Raw genomic sequence first — 22,617 nt, 5'->3', positions numbered from 1 at the left:
AATTATAGAGCAGATGTTTATAAGTTTTTATAAAAAAAGGGGGAACAACGGGTTAATAATAAACAAAAAGCAAGACCAATGGGCCAAGTAAGTCATTTACTAGTTTCTTATTTACATTCGGCATCTTCAAAAAAATCAGCCATCTATCTCAAATATTAGTTGAAAAAATACATTTCATCCATTGCATCACAGACGGGATGACTATAAGAGGGATATACAAAGTTAGTTGTAGAGTAGCTTCCTTACTAGCAAAGGTGATATCGGTAATAGTTGAAATGAAAGGAGTAATAATAAATATAACATTTAATATGCTAAATATAATTTATTTTATAAGCAATGATAAATGAGGTATAATATAGTGAATAAATATGATAAAATATGTTCTTTAAAAAATTTAATCATTAAATCTTCTTTTATAAAAATAGGGTTTTGTGAAAGACATTGGCAATTGCAAATAATATTTTTTTTTTGTATTTTAATTTATGTAATTATATGTAATTTATAATTTCTAAGTGTAGTTGTATTATTTGAATGAGGTATGTACAATTTTTTTTCTCAAATTTACCCGAGAAAAAAAAAGTTTACTTTGGTAAAAAATTCAATTATTTAGAATTTGAAAAGTTTTTTCTTTCAAGAAAAGGCAGAAAATTAATGAGGATACAATTTCAGAAGCACAACTACTCTAAACTTCTTTTATTTAAAAAAAATATAAGAGGCGTGCAAAAGGGAAATGTAAGGGGTTGTATCCACCTCCTTGCAAAATCATGAAGGTATATACACCTTGTAAAACAGCAAACTGGGCAGAAGAATATTAGTCATTACAAAAAGACTAGTTGGATCTACTGCAGTTCACGGTAAAATATTGCTGATAAGCAATATTTCCAAAAATCTATGAATTTTAAAGGCTGCTAGCTGCCAAACAGCTGAACGTACAGATCATACTCGCACACCATTTTTAGTGGCATAAGAAGGCCTACAAATAATCTGGAATAGCCAAGACACAATCATGCACAGGGAAAGCTTGACTGAAGAAAAAACGCGTAAAATATGTCTTTTTCGCGCATTTCTCTGCACTGCGAGATAATTATGCATTATTGATTTATGGCTATACCAGATTATTTGTAGGCCTTCTTATGCCGCTTAAAACAGTGTGCGGGCATGATCTGTACGTTTAGCCGTTTGGCAGCTAGAAGCCTTTAAAATTCATAGATTTTTGGAAATATTGCTTACCAGCAATATTTTACCGTGAACTTCAGTAGATCCGACTAGTTTATCGCTATAGAAACACGAATAAACAAATTTATCAAATCTAGTTTTCCTGTTTTAAGGATATATATAGAAAGGTACAACGTGATTTTTTTTAGTTTTGATAACACCAGGTATAGAAGCAACCATAGCAGCGTGCTTCACTTGCGAAATATCCTCCACCAATGTTGCAGTACGTGCCAGGAGCGCATGGGTCTACACCACACCTGCAATAAATAACCTTGACATTTCATTTTGATAAATTACAGGGTGGCTACGAATTAAGTTATAAACAAAACCATGCTAGTTGAAATTTTCAAGCCTGGATGCTTATAAATTTCAGGCATCTGCAAGAGTTAAAGAATACTTCTAACCAACAATTTTTAACCCAAAGCTAAGTTATTCCGAAAAAAAATTTGAAATTTCCATTTAAAATATTTATAATGTAATTTTGCTTTTTTTAAATCTGACTTGTGAAAATTTTTAGTACTAGAAAAAGTTCTATATTGATTTTAGACAGTAAAATTAAGCCAGTCATTATTTACTTAAAATGCATTTTGTAAGACTGTACACATAATTGAACTATTCTTATTGAACTTTGGACTTTATGCACCTTGTAATTCTTTCTTTTTATAGGTATTCTTATATGACTGATTAACACAATATATAAAAAACAGAAAAAAAATTGTTGATCTGCTATGTTCATGAAGAAAATAAACAAAATTTAGATAATTTTGAACATTTTGTTCACTAAAAACATGATCATGTCATTATTTATGAAAAAAGAAACAAAAAAGTGCCGTTTATAGATAAACATAACCCTTTTTATGAAAGTTATGAAACATGTGTATAAAAGTTAGATAATGCTTCTTTCATTACATGATTCTAATGTATGTTAATTTTCAATTGAATTGAACAAACCTATTTTTTTTTTATTTTATAATATTTGTATGTTTGCAAATTTTAAACACAAGTTATTGACATAACCTTTTTTTTAACTACAAGGGCAGTTATTAGTAAAAATAACATATTTGGCTATGTTGATATGAATATAGCATTCAAAGATCTGACATAACAAACTATAAATTATCTACTTGTCTTTAATATAATTTTGCTACCTGATATAAGACAGAATACTTTTCAAAACAAACTTTAGGTGTGTCAAGTGTATAAATCAAATAAAGATTGATTAACATACCTGACTTGGCATCTTTGACTTGGAGCCAACCTGCAGAATGTTCTACCACAATGATCCTTTTTAAATTCCCTCTATTGCAAATTTCTTTTCCTAGCATTGAACAAAGCAATTTCATTTGAATTTTAATTAATTTAAGCACCTCTAAGTATTAGAAAGTTCAAATGTACATAATTTTATTTGAATAAAGGGCATTCCTGGTATTGTCCAAAGGTACAGTTGTATTCATTAGGTAGGGCTTCAGCACACCCACATGCTGGGTAACCTGCATGGAAATACAAATGAATGTAATTCAGTTTAAATTCTTCAGTATCAAAGTATTGTATAATTTAAAATCTCAATTTGGTTTTTCTTGCTGAGTTTTTCTAAATTGTGTAATTAACTTGATTTTTTTGTTAATTATGCTAAAAACACTTTACAACTTTTATCAACTAGCAATAATGAATATTTTTGACTTTTTACCTGTTGAATTTTGTGGATACTGGATAATGAAAATAGAGAAGATGATTGCAAAAGATGACAAAATGGCTGGTACAGTATTCATTCTGGAATAAAGATATATTTTTGTACTAAAATAGTTTTATAACCAGAAAGCAAAGCTTAACTAAATTTAACAATAATGTGATTCTTTTATAAAAGTAAAGGGATGTCTGTCTTCTCTGCCTGTCTGTATAAAAAATTCTTATTAACCAGGTAACTGATATGGTTATTCTTAACAATGTAATTCAAGGGAATGTTAATAACTATTTTGAGGGGGGATTTTATCTTTATTTTAAAACTAAAATTTTTAAATAAAGTGGGTCAATTAACCCCCCCCCCCCCCCACCACCATTAGTAAGTCTAAAACTAGCAGAGGTAAAAAATCACAGCTTAAATCTAATTGTAAAATTGTATATCTAAATAGCTTTTGAAAATTAACAGCTTTAATTAAAAAAAATAATAATTGAAACACATAAAAAATATTGATTAACTAACAAGCAGATCAAAATCAACTGAAATCATTTAAGAATATGTTCTAGATTTTTATAGTCAAGAACATCCTTTGTTTAGATCAGGGATATAAGAATCAGTAAATGGAGATAATAAACATACAAAATAAAGAATAATTTAAATTTCTTGAATAGAAATCTAATTTGATATGTTCTAGATTTTTATAGTCAAGAACATCCTTTGTTTAGATCAGGGATATAAGAATCAGTAAATGGAGATAATAAACATACAAAATAAAGAATAATTTAAATTTCTTGAATAGAATTCTAATTTGATTCTTAGGCATTCTAATATGTGCATTGCATTGGTAGTATTCCTTAAACCTTAAATCTTAGAAACTATAAGAGCTTTCTTAACATCGAAAAAATCTAATATATATTATAGAAAATGATGTAATATTTCTTTAACAGTCAAATTGTCTTTTACATTGAAAATTCAGCAAACAAAATTAACATTATTTTTTGAGACTTCCAAAATCAATAAGTTTAAAATGTATGTATACATATTATGTATAAATGTTGCCAGGCTATCAATGAATATTATGTAATAATCTTATAAGTTGTAATCAAAACAATGTCTCTAGCACATAAAATCTTTTAATAGTTATTTCTCGCATCGTATTGTAAACGGCTTTCCGCGGATATAGAATGTACAATTATGAGATTAAAACTAGTTTTTTTAGCCCCGAGGTGACGAAGTCACCGGCTAAAAAAACTAGTTTTATTCTTATGATTGTGTGGTATCCGCCGAGGATAAATGGCAGACACCGGAGTTCAATTAGATTACGGCAGTGTGACAGACGTGGACACCTTACTATAGAGAAGCTACGCTTCTCTAGCATTCACCAAATAATAATCAACATCTATTTCAGTTGTCACTTTATTGCAGGTCTAAAGGGTACTAAAGCTATATACAACAAACAATAACTACACAGATAGGAATAAATAATCATAACATAAAAGCATTATAATACATACACAATAGTCAGTTTGGGCAATAATGATCCCCCATCCCTGGAAAGGGTGGGGGAGGATTAACAATACAGTTAACCATAATAAACTTGGCAGATTCAATCATTAATTTTAAGCATAGGGAGGGGGTCGTCAGACCCCTTCCCCAGGACTCGGGGGAGGGCCATTGACCCTCCACCGAACCCCGGTCAGGGGTGCCATAGGCATGGCTCACGGTTGCCGAATACCACAACTCTCCCCTCGGAAGGCTGGGAGAGGGTTTCCCTACCAGACTTCCGACAGTGGTTGAGGCCTTCGGTCCGCTCCTTAGGGCTAAGATATATACAAACGATAATGATTCAATGGAATCCTAGTGGTGAGTGTTTCTCAGGGTTGATGGGCTCCCAACGTGGGATAGAAGGCAGAGGCTGGCTTTGGTTGGACACGTTGTTCAGCGCCGGCAGGTGTCAGGTTGGCGGGTGGCACAGTTGTTGCTGGGACAGTCAGCAGTGGGGCATGCTGGTTGTTGTTGGCAACGGCTGGGGCACTGGCTGCCAAGTTGACCGTCTGGGCGGCAGCCTGACCACCCGAGGGGCCGCGGGGTCTGCCAGAGGGTGGTCCTGGCCTGCCTGGGCGGTCATGCCTGCTATCGGCTGATTGCATGGACACCATTTCCTCGGCTGCTTCCCGGCCGATGGGGATGGCATCCCAGTCTACTGAAAAGTCCCGGGACTTGGCATGGGTGAGCCGGGCTCTGGCCAAGGCTTTCCTGTACAAAGTTGGATGGTACAGGAACACTTGTGACATCGCATTCAGGGCTGCCCGGACACCTCCTTGTGCTGCTGCCAGAGAAATGATGGTCAGATCCCCCAACAGTTTGAGGATTAACAACAGCAGACACAGTATGGCTGCACCATCTCCCCACTCATGAATAGCTTGTCTGAACCCAGCCAAGACATCCAGGGCGGCCTCTCCTTCCTCCGCCAGTCGGTCGATGTTGTAGGACACTATCCCATGGTCCCCTGTGGCCGAACAGCTGCCTTGCTGAACGCATGAGCCATAGGACAGGCCGGTCAGCATGGCGCTTTTATATGCTGGGAACGCCAGCAGTTGCTGCCAGTCATTCAACTCAGCCTGCGAATACAAGCCCCCTGAACTGAAGTCATCCAGGGGTTCTGTCAACAGCTGCTTAGGCGTATCCAGCGGGGGTGGCCTCTTCTTAGGAGCGGGGGTTAACTCTATCCAGCCTTCCTCCGCGTGCACAGTCAGGGGGTATGTGGATGAGCAGGGAATCTTGGTGGCGTGGCCACTATACACTCGTGTCACGGCGTCTACAAACCCTGTGGGCTCTACTGGCACTTTGTCCCAACACTCCTTGTGTTCACGGACAACATATTTGTTGCGTTGGCAGGTAAGCTGGAGCAGGACATCTCCCCTCAGCACCGAGAACATGCTCCCCTGGACACGCACCGGGTGGGCCGGGTCTAGTTGCTGGAGCTTCCAGCAGTTGGCCGCTACTTCTTCTGCTGCTGTGCTTTTCATGCGGGTCTCCAGAGTAAATCCAATATAACCTGCATGTATCTGGGCCTGCAGGGGGACATCAACATCCCTGGCCGATACTCTGGGTAGCGCTGCCGCGGCTGGGTCAGCTGCCACGAACAATGCTGGGTGGTTGGTGGCATGGGCCTCAAAGTCGCAGTTCACTATTGAGGTGGGGTTGGTCATGTTGATGAAAAACTGGGCCTGATGGTCAACCAGGAACGCATCCATCACTAGGCTGGGCTGGAGGCTGCGGATCAGCCTCAAGGGGCAATCTCTCCCCAGGTGATCCCACACGTAGGTGGCTTCCCCAGTGATGCAAGACAGCTCTGAATGGGGACACTCCAAGGTCAGGTGGTCAGATTGGGACTCCACCCGTCCATCCTCTACTACGTAGGTCTCTTCCTTAACCAGCAGCCGTCGCTCCTGGAGCACTAATTCATTGCGGTACAGCTGGCCCTCGAAGTGGACGTCCTCCCCTTCACAACCCACCCCCTCGGGGCTGTTGACGAGGGCGCCCACCATGTCGAGGGTGAAGAACAGGGGATGGTTCAACTGGAACGTCAGTGGCTGGGTCTTGCCTGGCAGCGTGTAGACTCGGTTCCTGGCCAGGTCTCGGCACGTTTCTGGATCTATCTTGGTTGGCCTCATGAGGGTGGGGACCGAGGTCACCTTGAGGTGACCCCATACCCCACACCTGAATGTCCACTGGGACACAGTGAGCTGGCAACTGTATCCTGTTGTTTCCCTCACCTTGACTTGCTGCAGGACGTGTACTTCATGGCCCAGGGGCACCTCCTGGTGTAGGGGTTCCGTGTTGCACATCTTTTCTTTATTGTAGGCTGTGACGTGGGTGGGGTTGGCGCAGTCCCATCCCACCAGGACGTAGCTGGTTGTAGGCCACACGGCTGCCAGCAGGAGGCCCCACAGGACCATCCACCAGTGAGAGAAGCTTCCAGGCAGCCATCTACCTCGCACACGCGGCTGGGGATCTTCGGCTCGGACCACGGCTGCTTCTTGGGGCTGGACACGGCTGGGCTGCTCCTGGCTAGATACAAGTTTCCATTGAGCGTTATCTTTGTGTGGCCGGGGCACCCCGATACCCTCCCTAATGACAGACTGGCAAGCGACTGGCACTTGCCTGGGTGTCGGCTCCCCTAGCCCCAAGTGGTCCCTTCCCTTGTCCAAGGCATGCCCAGTGGCATGGGGCTGAAGTGCGTGTGGCACAGGCTCGCCCTTACTCACGTCCCTCCCCTGCCCTAGGAACTCAGGTGCATGTGGCACGGGCAAGTCCTTATTTTCCCAAATTTCAATCTCCCCAGCCTCTGGTGCAGGGGGCACAGGCAAGGCTGGGGTTTTACAATGGCTTGGATACAACACATTTATCAAATTTAACTTATCCTGGCTCGACTGGGGTTGCTGGGCAGCTGGGTTCCTTCGGCTGGCAGGGGGCTCTGGCTGGCATGTAGTTGGGCTCTCCCTGCAGGCTGGTGGCGCTGGCTGGCTGGGGGTGACGGGTGTCACCCCTTCCTCTGGGACTGCTGGCTCGTTCCAGGGTCCAGGTCTCTCGGTGGCGGCGACGGTTGTCGCCCCAGGCACCAGGTTGGAGGCTGGCTCGTTCCAGGATCCAGGTATCTCGGTGGCGGCGACGGTTGTCGCCCCAGGCACCAGGTGGGAGGCGCTGGATAGCACCCCCCAGTCATCACAGGTGGCGGCGCCGGGTGGCGCCCCATACATCGATGTTGATGCGCTGGCTAGCGCCTCCTGCCTCTCTCGTTCAGCGGCCGCCAGGGCCTCCCCGTACATCGTCTCAGTGACGCTGGGTAGCGCCCCTTCACTCTTGCTGGGTAGGCTCGGCCGAGCAGGCTCCATCATGTTGAGGCTAAAAGGCTGGGGCCTCAGGACTTCTGGCTCGGCAATGTTGTAGGGTTGCACCAGCTCCGGCCCCAGGTGGTTGAGACTGAAGCCCAGGCCAACCCGGTTGGGTTCAGCCGCGCCGCCCAGTACGTTGATCCTAGCTGGAACGGTCCCAAACTGCGGCATCCCGTCGGCTCGGTCCGCGGCTTTGGGGGCGGCTGCTTGCTGCGGTGGTGCTGGGGGCGCGCTCCCTTCCATGTGGGCCACTCTGCTGGGCTTCCCGGGAGGGGCACCCTTATCGGCGGTGCGCCTGCGGCTGGCTACCTGGGCCCAGTCAGCTCTGCAATCGGCCGCCGTGTGACCGTCGTAGTGGCAACGCTCGCACTTGGCAGAACGGTCACGGCGTGGCTGGGTGCGTCTCTCCTCTAGGCTAACTTCCATAGGCGTCGGACAGTCTCGAGCTCGGTGGCCTCTCCCCTGGCAGCGGAAGCAGCGACCTGGAACCTTGTCATCTGGAGCGACCCTCCCCATCTGGTGGAGACCCGGAGCCAAGGAGCCAATCTCCATAGGCTCCGACTCATCATATTGGGGCAACTGGATGCAGGCAGATCCAGTCAGCCCGTCGGTAGAGTCCACTAGGCACACACCCTCCTTCAGCTGCTTGGTAATCATGGTGACGGTGAACATGGCTCTACGAGTGTACTCAGGTACACTCGTGATCTCATGTCCCATCATGACGCGTTTCACATTAGCGTTACGAATGCCACGATTTAATTCGTCCACCAACAACTCGAGATCCTCATGGCTGTAGGCGTCCCTATACAAGGCACACTTAGTTGATATGTATGCTTGTATAGGTTCTGTCGAGTGTTGCTTGTAATCCCTAAACGCTTGTTTAAGCGTTTGGGATTCAAAAGCAGGACAAAATAGCATTTCACACTCGGCCTTGACCTGTTCGTAGGTCAAGGCTTGGCCTGCCTCGCCAAACAGATGGGACGCCATTTCCGCCGCTTGCCCTACCAGTGACAGTAAAAGGGCGTTGCGGCGGTTGAGGGAGTCATGGGGTGGCACGCGGTAAGCCGCCCATGACATCTCGAGTCTGCGGATATGTGCACTCCAGGATTGCTTGGGCGGTCCTCTAAACTCCGGCAGGTTACTCAGCATCAGCTTGCGGTACTCGGCTGGAGCCGGCTGAGGGTCATCCTGGAGCCATCCTGGGGCTTGGTCGCCTCCTGGCGCTTGCGGCTGGTCCATCGGGTCAACGGTTCAACGGCGGGACGCAAAGTTATAAAATAATAGAATAAATGGTTTGTCACTTGAGGCTTTCTAGCCTAACAGCCAACACTGTTTTTATCACTAGGTTGGTAGTTTAGTTACAAAGATATAACTTAGCTGTGCTTATCACTAGTTGGATTCTGAGGTTGTAGAGTAGGCTGGTAGGGGTAGATAGATGTTGAGGGTCTGAACTGCTGTCAGGAACTGATTTGGTTTTCCTTTATCACACTATAGATAGGAGGAGGGAGCTTGTAATTCCTTATCTTCAAAAAATACCTCTGCTAGATGCTATTGAGTAGCTCCGCTCCGGTGTGTGTGTGTGTGCGTGAAATCTCCTGCCCTTGCAACGCGCTTACGCACCGTCAAATCCGCGCACACAGGTAAAACGCGCACTTATCCCTCAACTCGCTCTCTCACTGGTCCGCTTTGTCCGTTGAATTTTATGATATTTCCGCACTCCGTTGCGTTATCCGTGAATGGCGCTCTGTGTTCCCGGTCACTAGCTCCACACCGCGGACGGACTTAGTCTGGTGTGGGTAGGAGGGGAGAAGCGCGTGAGGGGACGGGGGTAAATCCGTCCGTTCCCCCTGTGAGGAAGGGGGGAGTGCTGTGGGTTTGAGATAACTGTGTGGTGAGGTAATGATGCCTTTTCTCCTTAACCCTAGGCTTATCTATTATATCACCTTGATTGTATTTCCTTCAGTGGAGAGTGGGCTCCTCCCTTTCCTCTGGAATAAGGGGTGTATTGTTGTTGTGCCGTAGGCTTGAGGGGATTAGATTGTGTATCAGGGTCCTTGTTATATTACATCTAGCTTCTATTTTTGTCCTTATCACAATTACATAACAGATTTGTTTACCAACCCTGTTCTATTTTTAGTTGTTATCACAATACACAATAAATCCAAGCCTGTTCTATTTTTAGTTTTATCACAACACAACAAATTGTTTGCCAATCTTTGCTCATAAATCTATTGTTTAGCCATCACACCAGGGTGGTAATCCCTGCAATGTGATATAATATCTGTTTTTCTAGATGGGTGGCTGCGTTGTAGCCTCTCAGGATACTTGGAGTTGACGTAGTTTTCTCTGCTTTGGTGCACTACACTCGTATGTTGGCTCGCAGCTCGCAGCTATGTGGCGTGTTTCAGCCTATCGGCGGCAGGGAATGTCCCGTCCTGCTAGCGCCGCTGATCCAAAACCGGCTGATGGCGGCAGGGAATGTCCCGTCCTGCTAGCGCCACTGGTTCGGACCCTGCTATCTCTTGCAGTAAAATTGGCCTATTTTCAGCCGTTTACACTTATTTGGCTTGTTTCAGCCGGTCCGCAGGCCTGTTTCAGCCTTTTGAGCGCTCAATTCTCCGTTAGATGTCGGCGCTTCTCGCGGTTCTTCGTCAAGTTTCGCTGTGTCACTTCCACAACTGCCGGATGCAGAGTTAGACCTTGCTGTCCAGGGTGGGTAATTCAGGTTGCTTGTGTCAGTTTTGCCAGTTTCACTGCTGGGAGTACCTTAGCCTCAGCTGCGCGTCTGCTCTACACTTGTGGTTCGCCGTAATCTCACACAGCTGTCACCAAAAGTTGTGGTATCCGCCGAGGATAAATGGCAGACACCGGAGTTCAATTAGATTACGGCAGTGTGACAGACGTGGACACCTTACTATAGAGAAGCTACGCTTCTCTAGCATTCACCAAATAATAATCAACATCTATTTCAGTTGTCACTTTATTGCAGGTCTAAAGGGTACTAAAGCTATATACAACAAACAATAACTACACAGATAGGAATAAATAATCATAACATAAAAGCATTATAATACATACACAATAGTCAGTTTGGGCAATAATGATCCCCCATCCCTGGAAAGGGTGGGGGAGGATTAACAATACAGTTAACCATAATAAACTTGGCAGATTCAATCATTAATTTTAAGCATAGGGAGGGGGTCGTCAGACCCCTTCCCCAGGACTCGGGGGAGGGCCATTGACCCTCCACCGAACCCCGGTCAGGGGTGCCATAGGCATGGCTCACGGTTGCCGAATACCACAATTGTACATTTCTATATTCGTAGAAAGATGGATATAATACGATGCTAGACATAGTTTTTTGTATGGATAAGAACCGGTTCCTATCCACCGGATTCGAATGAATACGAGAAAATGGTATTTTATTTTAGCAATCTAAGCAAGCTGCTTGGCATATAATTTGGCATCAGTTTAAATAAAGAATACTGTTTGCAAGATTACAGTATCCACCTTTTATAAAGGTGGATTTAGCTGCGAATTTTTGAAAGTTTGACAGCTGAATGATTAAAGTTTCAGATGACTATAGATTAAGAAAGCTATATTACAGATGCAATGTAACTATGAATAATTGAAGATTAAAAAGAAAAATTAAATTTTGATTTCCAATGGCTGTAAAGTTAAAAAGTTCTAAAAGTAACCAATGCAACTTTAATATTTTGTGTGAATGGCCTTGTAGAAATGTAAGTAGACACCCTGTTAATGCCAATAATTTTTGGTAATTGAAGTAAAAAAGAACTATCTAACTGAGAATTAAACTTTGAATCTCTAAGTAGATTTTTAAATAAATCTAGTTTCTCTTAATTGCCAAAAATCGACCTTTGATTGAAAATCAAAGATCAATGACCCTTTTTTATTTGCCAATATTAGGTTAGTAACTCATTTTTTTATCAAATATAAAAAGTAATTCTAGGGGTAACTCGAAAATTCTGGGAAATACTTTTTATCACCAAAAAATAACTTAAACAATATTAAATAATAAAAAATAACTGTAGAATTAGAGGCTTGGTCGATCATCAAAATGAATAATGTAAATTCAAATTTTTCATGCTTTAACTACATGAAATTTTGAAACAAAAGTTGTTACTATAAGGAATGCAAAAAAAATTGGATCAAAAGTCCAAAATTCACCATTTGATACGTATATATTTCTTTTCTTGGAAATATATATATTTATGTAATAACATTATTATTTAGATAAAAATTAGCAATGATTTTAGTGACAATTTAAGACTTCTGCTATTATAGTTGAAAAACAAATGATATAGATTTGTTATTGTTTTTTAAACCTTTCACGTATAAAAATTATTTCAACAACTTCAGAACCTTTCCATCGTCGTTGCTCTAGTTACAATAAAATGTGAACAGTCGTAGTATTATTACTTGGATCTATTACTAGATTATCAAGAACTATAATAAAGTGGAACTTATAGCTGGTGAAAATAACGATCCATCCCATTTACCACTTCCTCGCCCATCCTAATAGATAAACGAACAGACTAATAAAATATGCCTATGTTGAAAAAAAGAATCTGAGCTCTTTTAGCCACTATTTAAAATTGATCTTTTTTCAAGTAACGACAAGGTTAATTTTGTATATGTTTGTGTTTTGTTATTGGCAGAATTAAAAACTTAAGATTTTAAAATAAGCCTCCTAGTCCTATACCTGAGGTAGCCAATATGACTTACCTGTTCTAAAGTAATAAACAAACAAATTAAAGTTATTCCCTCCCTCTCCCCTTATTTTCAATTTATGTCAAAATATGGAGTATGGAAGTGAGGGTATCTATGCTAAATTATGCAATTGCGCCACTATTTGAAAATGGGATATTGAACCAAATAAACCAGGCACAAGTAATTTTAAGAAATGAAATAATTAGAATATCATTTAATCTTGTATCTATGTTTGAAACTCAAATTTAAAAATAATTTTTTCTAATCCAAATTGTACTATCCTTGTTGTCCCACCTGGTAATACCACCAACTTGCATAATTGTGCAAAATAACAAAAACTGCTTGAAAATTGTATGTTCACAGACAAGTGTCTAGCTGGTGACTTAATTATTTATACATTATCTTTATGCATATCATTCAGCTTCAACATATATAGTTGACATAATATCATTTTTATGTACATAGGTACTATTAACATTTAGCTTATAAGTTCTTTTTCCTACCTTAATTTTCACACCTTAAAGCCTTTTAGATAGATGTGTGGATTTAAATATAACTGTAAACAGTAACAAGCCCTTTTCACTCCAAAGGGGGAGCATAGGCCGCTAACAATTTGTCAGTGTTTCTGTAACAATGTGGCTTTTTATGGACATGAGATAGGGTTGTCAGCCCTAAGCCCTATGATTGCGGTGTAAAGCGTCCATTTGCCCATCAGACAACCAACCCTTTGATTGCACGACCTTTGTCTGAGAAGTCCTAACTGTGCTGTGCATGGTAGTGAGTTGCGCCTGTTTTGGGCCAAGGCATTCCCCCTACTCTAACTATTTATGTCGCGCACCTGAAATAGCAGCAGTAGGAATTATTTTTAACGTCTTTAGTTTTGACGCGGTGTCGGACCGAGATTCGAACCTATCACCTTCCCGACGATGAGCGGATGCGCTGCGTGTTGAGCCACGGTCGCGGATTTAAATATAAGAAGTTTATATTATTCTACCAAAAATTCTGGTTGCGGTAGAAGCTTAAAAGTGGCCGGTTGAGCTCTGATTGACCATTTTTGGAATAGAGAGGCATTTTTGCCATGCCTAACCCTTGCGGGAGTCCTATCTCTGTGGTGTCCTAACCCTGCGAGGCTCCCAGTACCCAATATATCCCAACCTAATCTGACCTAGAGTATTCAAACAAACGAAACACTCCCCTCCCCCTATTTTGATAAGTGATCAATGCTAGTTTATGTGATAGCGCCAAGATTCTTTTAAATGCAACTCTATGATGGTTTATTCAAATTTGTGCAGTTTTGCATGTAAACTACCCCAAAGACTTCTAAGGGTGGGGTGAAATGGGTGTTTACACCCCTCAAACTTTACTTATTTTACTCCCCTTAAATAAAAAGCCTGGACGCCTTTTACTTCCAAATTGAACCTCCAAATTTTTTTTTAATATTTCTTGCAATTTCTCTAGATGCATAATTTTTATTTTCTGATGATTTCATTCTATTGGGGAATACAAAGAATACAATTACACATATTTAAAATTATCATGAATATTAATAAAATGTTATGAGTTTGCATTTTCTTAGTAGCCCTAATTTTTTTTATAATTCTTGATTTCCAAGAAGTTAGTAACAGGATTTTTTGCATTTGTTTATAAACAAATTTGAGAATATCTAAGACGGGTCTACAAACTTACTAAAAATAAATGTGCAAAAAAAACTAGCTTAAGCTTAAGATCTCATTAACTACCGAACCGATTAGGTTCTCTATTCTAGTCACATAGGCCCTGTATTGGTTTAAGGCTATTTTATTTTCAGATTTAGGTCTAGGATAGTTTTAAGCTATTTTTCAAGCCCCTAGATGCTAGGGGCGAAGCAAGCAGTTAAAAAAAGGTATTGTACAGCCACTTTACAAAATATAATAAAATCTTCAAGTTGGCCAAACTATACATGGACAATCTTGCAGATGAATGCGGCTAATACTGTAAACTACATTCTGCCACTCCTTTATATATAGAATTGATTTCAGTCGCAGTTTTAATAAATTCAGTAGCTGCTTTTAAGTATAAAACGGCTACACCATGAAGACGAGCCGCAAAAACTGCTAAGCAGTGATCCAACTTAAAATCAATGCTTTATTTCAAAATGGGCTACAATTGTTTGAATTTGCCCATTCTAATTTAGCTAAAATTTATCCTGACGGTGTAAAGGTATTTAAAATTATCTTTTTAAAAATCTAAAAATATTATTTAGGACATAATAAAATTCTTATAAAGACAAATTTAATAATGAGGTTACACAATTTGAAGAGTCTCTTAAAATCGGGTATTAATATGCTTAATTTTGATATTTCCTTATTTTACCCCTCACCTCTAGAGGATTCAACTAATAAGGGTAACCGTACTGGGAGTAAGGGAGGGGACAATGGATCGAATATTCAATTTTTAGGAGTCTCAGACTTTAGGTACCGGCTTATAGGGAATATGCAAGAATTTAGCAGGTTCTAGCTGACTTTGGGTACTAACGCATCATTGCTGCTAAATCGCTGAGTTAGTTTTGAATATAGCAGACAAATATCAATAAACTTAAATAACTTAATCTTTAGCAGACAGAAAAATTTGTTGATAATTTCATTGATAAAAACTTTATTGTGATATTTGTGTAATAAACAATCTAACAACTCATAAATTTAATTCTTGTATATAGTGGCATTTTAAAATTTATTAATATGGGGCAAATGCGTTCCAGGGACGATTGTTCTAATAATTAATTACAGAATGGTTATGTCAGTCTTATGTTCTGGTAATCTTATTTTAAATGGATGTTTTTTTTCTTAGAACTGTTTTTCTCATTTTATAGTTTGATTAACATGCCCTTTACAATTTTCTTCAAATTTCCTGGATAAATCTGGATTTCATTGCCTTTTAGCGAAAACGCTTAAATTGAATTAATTGCCCATTGTCCCCTCCCTTACTCCCTGGTAACCGTAAGCGTAGGGTAACCGTCCAAAATTTAATTTGAAAAATTGCTTATTCAAAACTTTCTCACTTCATCAACAGTATGATTTTCATTCTTATTCATAAGTCAAACCACCCCGGAAAACCGCTTAAAATTTCGGATAATCCTTGAAAAGCCTAATAAGCCCAGCTGTAGGCGAGAATTAAAGTTTCATTCGGACGGATAGATGAATCGTCAAACATGGCTTTGTGTCTGTTCCTTTCTTACTAGAGGCTTAATAGGCACTTGAGGATATGGTTAAGTTAAGTCGACCCTTCGCTTTCAATTTTTGTTTAAGTAAAAAAAGGTTTTTCTCGATGGGAATTTTTTTCTGGGGCAATTTTTGTTATCCATTTTGAACATATAAGAAGCTTCACTCTATAGGAAAACTAAATTGGTTGGTGAAACCTTAAAAGAAATACAGACATACATCCTATGACTTTAATAAAAGTAATACCACAATAACGACTGACATACAGACCCAACACAATACTTACCTTGTTACCTAGGAATTATTGATTGAATAATCTTTTTAATAGGATAATAATACCACACAAAAAAAAATTTAAGTTTCAGCATGTTTAAAATGGACGAACGACTTTTCTGGTAATAATTATAGAGTTGCTACGTACATAATTGTTACATGAATCATCATCCATAGATTAAAATTGATACGACAGACCAATACCAAGCTTACATGATAGTTGTTAACCGAACGGCTAACATTTTATCTTTTTAATTGTTGCATCTCAATTTTGCAATTATTAAATATTTTTGAAGTTAACAAATGCGTAACATCAACGAAATTTTATAACATCCCCTATCCTTTTTTCCAAGGTCAATTTAAAACACGCGATTTAACATTTTTTTGTTGAAAATACATTTGTCTACACATTATGACTTATGCAATATTGTCTATCGTTGGCGAAAAGATACACAATAACAAAAAAATCTGGTATTTTTTATACTCTAAACATTTCAAATAGCAATAACATCAGTCTAGATTTTAACTACAAACATTTTCCTTTGAAGTATTAAAAAGATACTTATTTTTCTATAGACCGAAAGTTATATTAGCATATTGGTTTTTAAGGCTTTGTCACTTTTTCTTTTAAGAATACTAGCGGCTACGCCCCCTAAAGGCCTCTAGGGGCACTTGAGAAGGGGGAGTTGAATTAGATAACCAGCTTTTTTTATTTAAGATGTAAAAAGAAAAATTATAAAATCTTTTGGGGCGGATAATTTTTTTCAAGGGGCGATTTCTCTTGGGAGGGTGGTGGTACCCTCCCCTAAAATAGTTATACACCTTCCCAGGACCTATAAGATACTACCTTGAAAAGGAGAACTATAACGTTTTAGTTGTTACCGAGATCCTTCGGTACAAACAGACAGACAAATAGAAAAACAGACATCCCGCTACTCTATTATAAGGATAGAATAATATTGTTTTATTTGTCATGAGGTATTAATAGTTTGATTTAAAAAAATGAAAATACCTAACTTTTAATAATTTTTCTTATTTTTTAGAAATCGAAAATGTTTAGCTGTTCAACTGCTTAAAATATACAAACAGCTTGGGACTGCTTACCGATCAAAACTGAACCTAACCTAACTTAACTAAATAATTAAAAATAAACAGATGATTATTTTAACATTTTGTAGACAATTTATAAAGGCCAAACATACCAGGGAGGGAGGGAACATCGACAGGGAGTAAGGGAGGGGACAATGGGCAATTAATTCAATTTAAGAGTTTTCGCTGAAAAGCAATGAAAACCAGATTTATCAAGAAAATTGGAAAGGGTTCATCCTATTATATAAAGTAGTAAGCGTTTTTTGTCTGTCCCAAAGGATCTCGCTAACCGCTGAACCGATATTGTTTTTCTTTACAGTGAAGCTTCTTATAGGTCCTGGGAAGGTTTTAAACTATTTTTAGAGGGGGTGTCTACACCCCCCTCCTTCCAAAATTTTTTTCAAAAATCTGTTGAAACTCAAATTTAAATGGGATGAGGTCGACTTTTCTCCCTCCTACCAGTGCCCCTAGAGGCTTCTAGGTGGCGTAGCCGCTAGTAGTAATATAATTTAGAACAAAATTAGTTCTAAGAAAAAAAACATTTACTTGAAAATAAAATTACCATTACATCACAATGTAGTAGAAATTCTGTAATTAATCACTAGAAAAATCTTGTTTAGAACTTCGTCAACCCTTCTCATATATTTTTAACTGCAACCTAAATTCAAGGGGTTTGTGTAATGCATAAATATCACAGTAGAGTTTCTGTCTGCAATATTCAAAACTAACTCAGCTAGTTAGCGGGGCATTGATGCGCTAGTACCCAAAGTCAGTCAGAACCTGCTGAATTCGTGCACATTCCCTTTAAGCCAGTACCCAAAGTCTGAGACTCTTAAAAATTGAATATTCGATCCATTGTCCCCTCCCTTACTACCTGGAACATCGGGCTGTTTATTACGCTAGTCGCCAAAGACTTCAAATAATGTTTTCTTATTCTTTGGCTAAACAACCTTAGGGAATTTTATTAAATTTTGATTGGGTGCTTCATTCAGTGGAGTGTCAAAACTTTTCAAACATTAATCAGTAATTTTAATCAATCTATAGAAAGTTTTGTATATTATCATTTTGGATGTACATCAATTTATTGGCCACTGTCCAATCCCTTTAGATCCTTGCAAATATACAATATTAAGGTAAAAAAATAGATTATTTTACCTTCGTGTCTTTTACGTCTAAGCCTCAAAAGCCAACAGCAGACTCAAGAAAATTTCTAAAATTGCTGAAACTTTATGAAAAAAAATGTAAATATTATGTAACTGATCTGTAATCATGTGTGTTTTAAAAGGTATTTTGTATCTGAAATTGTAACATAGAAATCTACGTAAATGTAAAAGTAAAAGGATATCGAAGTGATATTATTCAAGTTTTCAGTAAACTTTAAGATTAAATTGAAATTTTATAAATAGTATTAAGTCCGTCTGTCCTACATTTATGAGAAAAAAAATGACATAATACAATACAAATGACCAAAGATAGGCCAATACACAGAGTGAATTACCAATGACAGTCCAGTATACATTTTAATTGACCAATGGTAGGATAGTATGACGTCATTTTTCATAGGTACTATAAAAGCTTCTGCATTTATGCAAGAAACAGAATGAGGAAAACGTGTTTTTCTTGCCTGCCGTTCAAGATGGTAAGCTGATTTGGTTTTTAAAAATATTCAGGATTATTAGAATCAAATACATAAAATTACTTCAGTGGAAATTCAAAAAGAGTTTTCTAATGAATTAAGGATTTTGATTAATTTCATCGTGCTATAGACTTGATTTAGGTTCAATCATTTCATATTAATGGAAAATTTAAGACTCCAAGTAAAACAATGGCGAAATTATAATGTTAAAATCTTAGTCAATAAATCTTAGTGTTTTCTTACTGTTGAGCGTGTGCGTATTTCCAGGGGCGTCTAAGCTTTTTTTGGGATGGAGTAAAATTTATTTAATTTAATTCGTTTTTTGGGGGGGGGAGGGGGGTAAAATGCTCACCGCAAATTTCCCCCCCCCCCCCCCCAAAAAAAAAAAAATCTGTTGGCAGGGGTAATTTTAAATAGTGGGGGCGGGGGAAAATGAAAAAATTTTGGGGCCCCCAAGTTCGTTTGGGAGGGGGGGGGTAATCCCCACTTTATCCCCCCCCCCCTTGGACGTCTATGCGTATTTCCCAATCCTTTTGATTTGATTTTATTCATCTGCTTCGAGAGCGTATAAATCTAACATTTTATTTTAGCAACGTTAAAATAATACACAGAGATAAATACACAGTCTATTTGAAAAGTAGCTATGCTGCAATGAATTCTAAGTTATATTTATGGCATACGAACAGTTCAGTATCCGATTTTGTACACATGGGTATTTCTTGAGTTTTACAAATATTTATAAAGGTTTCTTCTAAAATGTAAAAAACATTGAGTATATTAAAGCCAAATAATAGTAGTTCAAACTTTTAAAGAAGTATTTTAGTGGTTGTTTGCCCATATACTTAAACTTTCGTATATTTTCGGTCTACTTGGTATCTCCTTCTTTGAGATGAACTGAAAATAGTTGCCGAATGTGTACGCAGTTTCCTGAGTGTTTCCTCATCCTAGCTCAATATTTACTACTAGCTAAAAAAGCTTCAAACTTCAAAAAAAAAATCAAAATTTAAAAAATTCAAATTTATAATGTATAATGTATAAATCGTTTATACATTAAAATTTAGATTTTTTTAAGGGAAGTTTGAAGATTTGTAGCTAGTAGTAAATATTGAGCTAGGATGAGGAAACACCCAGGAAACTGCGTACACATTCGGCAACTATTTTCAGTTCATCTTCTTTGAGTATGTACTGAAACTATATAATGAATTTCCTTATAATTTGTCATGAATGTTTGTTTACAACACAAAATATTTTTTTTACTTTTATGTTTAGGTACAGTTAGGGAGTTGAATCCATTTTTATAGAAGCAGAAATATAATCTATGATTATGGTTTGGACCCTCTAAAACTGTAATCTACCCTTCCACTTTCCCCTCTCTTGGTGAAGATATCTTCAACGCCGATACGATTTTTGAAATATAAGATTCTACTTTTGTCTCTCTTGTTGAAGATATCTTCACCAAGAGAGGCAAAAGTGGAATCTTAAATTTCAAAAATCGTATAGGCGTTGAAGATATCTTCACCAAGAGAGGGGAAAGTGGAATCTTACATTTCAAAAATCGTATCGGCGTTGAAGATATCTTCACCAAGAGAAGGGAAAGTAGAATCTTATATTTCAAAAATCGTATCGGCGTTGAAGATATCTTCACCAAGAGAGGGGAAAGTGGAAAGGTAGATTACAGTTTTAGATGGTCCAAACCATAATCATAGATTATATTTCTGCTTCTATAAAAATGGATTCAACTCCCTAACTGAGGTAGATGAATGAATGTTAGGTGTACATTTTTGTTGTTGTTTTTATATAATTTATTTCGAGTTAAACATGAAACAAACTATGAATTTATGTATTTTTAAATGTTTATAATAGATAAATTACGAATTACGGAATATAAATCATGTACATTTGAAGTATGAGATATTATTTTTTTGTTTTAATAGAAACTCAAGAAAATCATTAAGAAAATCAGAATTTAGACCCATATTATTTAAAATTGATAAAGCAGATTTTACAACAAACAATGATTGAGAGAAACAGTTTAGAATGGTCCATCTTGATAAACATTCATCTTTACTAATTTTTAATGAGCGATCTTTGGCAATTAGAATTAGCAATGATAGTTGAAAAAATATTTCATTTTTAGCAAATATAGCTCCACTTTTAAAAATGTACACCTTATTAAAATAATAGTCTAAATATAAAGCAAGTCCAAAATTCTTTATAAATGCACTTGCTTTATATTTAGACTATTATTTTAATAAGGTGTACATTTTTAAAAGTGGAGCTTTAAATAATTATAGCATGTGTGCGGAATGCGTAGCAACTCTTTAGTCATTATGAGATGGTCTGTATGTATAATTGGTGATTTGTGAGGTCAAGGAGAAAAAGATACCATGGCAGAGTTTTGCTAGAGTCATACCCGAAAAAATTACACATTCCCTGAAACATAATTTTTTTTATTACCACCTTAAATTGAAGGTGGATGTAACTTTTTAACTTGAGCACATAAAATATCTTACATTAAAGCAATTTTATAAGGTCGACCTTAAAACCTTAAAAAACATTGATACTGAACAGAACCTTTATGTTTCCTTCCTTTATCTTTCTTGGTAAAACGCAATGAATGTTCTTATGATTGACTAATGATCTAGGTCTCTCAAAAATGTAACTTCTAGGAATTATTAACTATCAGCGACGCAGTCCCGGATAACTATTAAATTTAATTTGGAGTTCATTACTAATTAATTTTCTGATTGTTTTCCTTTAGGAAAATAGTGTAGAACCTATTAGAATCAAACAAAAATTGCACACCTCTTGGTTATTTCATAAAATTATTGTTTATCACATATCAAATAGAAGTCATACAATCAATTAAGCAAAATATCAAAAAATACCATCATAACATTTAATTCCAATATTCATAGTTTTTACAATAATTGTTATACAATTACTTGGATGTAGCACCAGATTTCTATTTACTCTAATAAATGATAATTTCAGCTGGCTGAAATAACGATCCTCCCCCCCCCCCATCCACCCCCTTTATCACATCCCGTCCCCTACACTAGATGAACTAACTGACCAATAATTTAAGTCAATTTAAAAAATTTATTTTTCAAATAATCCATGGCTCCACAACAGCTCCCTTCTTTAACCAAGTGGCTTTGGCTTCTGCTGCGAAAATAAAATCATGCGGCTATGTCTGCTGCTGGGACTGAATTAAAAATGAGTCGGCTAAAATGTAATGTAAAAACTGAGGTCAGCTGCAAGGACGTCCAAGAGTGGGGGGGGAGTAAAGGGCTGATTCCCCCCCCCCTTTAAAATTTACCCCTACCTTGGCACCCCCAACCATTAAGGAGGGGGTATATTTAACCCCACCCCAAAACAATTGGAGGGGGGAATAACCCCCCCAAAATAAAAAATTCCGTACAAACAAAAACGCCGGTGTAAAAAAAAGATTGGCTGACAGCATCTTTATACTCAAAGCTTCGGTGTAGAAAGATGATTCCGGTTCAAAGCATCTGCTTACAAAATAAGTTGATAATAAAATAAAGCGCGAGGCTTCGGCTACCTCAAACTGGATTTTCAGTATGATTAATTTATTTTCAGGAATGCTTCTTCTTTCTGTAAAAGGGGGGAGATATAGGGCTGTTAATTACACTAGTCTTCAAAGTTTTATAAAAAAAAGTTTCTAATTCGTTAACTTAACAAATTTTGAGACTTGTATTGAGTTTTAAATTTGCCAGTTCATTGAGTTGAGTGTCCAAACTTTTCAACCACAGAATCTACAGGATGAGTATTTTTGTTTATCAGCATTAGGGATGTACATAATTTTTCGGCCATTGTCTTATCCCTTTAAATCCCTGATTTTCATGGGTAAAACATAAGACTTACAATACCGGGGAT

At 38.4% G+C, this 22,617-nt stretch overlaps 1 protein-coding gene across 2 annotated transcripts; it reads right to left on the bottom strand.

The window, feature by feature from the left end:
• Positions 1–302: 302 nt before the first annotated feature.
• LOC145325040 (uncharacterized) lies at positions 303–18,303 on the bottom strand. Of its 2 annotated transcripts, none has more exons than XM_080167838.1 (5): positions 18,237–18,303; positions 2,903–2,985; positions 2,640–2,705; positions 2,444–2,501; positions 303–1,472 (listed from the first exon to the last, which is right to left on the bottom strand). In XM_080167838.1, exons 2-5 carry the CDS (start codon positions 2,982–2,984, stop codon positions 1,361–1,363), a joined length of 318 nt encoding a protein of 105 aa, XP_080023964.1. In that variant the 5' UTR covers position 2,985; positions 18,237–18,303; the 3' UTR covers positions 303–1,360. The 2 variants fall into 2 exon arrangements, with proteins under 2 accessions (XP_080023964.1, XP_080023963.1); XM_080167837.1 differs by lacking the exon at positions 18,237–18,303 and adding an exon at positions 12,817–12,912.
• Positions 18,304–22,617: the final 4,314 nt, after the last annotated feature.

Source organism: Acartia tonsa, chromosome 7 (genome assembly GCF_053477335.1).
Source record: "Acartia tonsa isolate MP-2025a chromosome 7, ASM5347733v1, whole genome shotgun sequence".
In the NCBI taxonomy this organism is placed as follows: Eukaryota; Metazoa; Arthropoda; class Copepoda; order Calanoida; family Acartiidae; genus Acartia; species Acartia tonsa.
This window is presented reverse-complemented; position numbering and strand designations above follow the sequence as displayed.

Excerpts from the sequence above, each read along its gene's own strand:
- LOC145325040 (XM_080167837.1), bottom strand. The coding sequence starts at position 12,839 with ATGCAAGTTGGTGGTATTACCAG. Across the intron at positions 2,986-12,816 it reads CAAGTTGGTGGTATTACCAG|AATGAATACTGTACCAGCCA; the intron begins GTGGGACAACAA and ends TCTTTATTCCAG. Across the intron at positions 1,473-2,443 it reads AGTCAAAGATGCCAAGTCAG|GTGTGGTGTAGACCCATGCG; the intron begins GTATGTTAATCA and ends TATTTATTGCAG.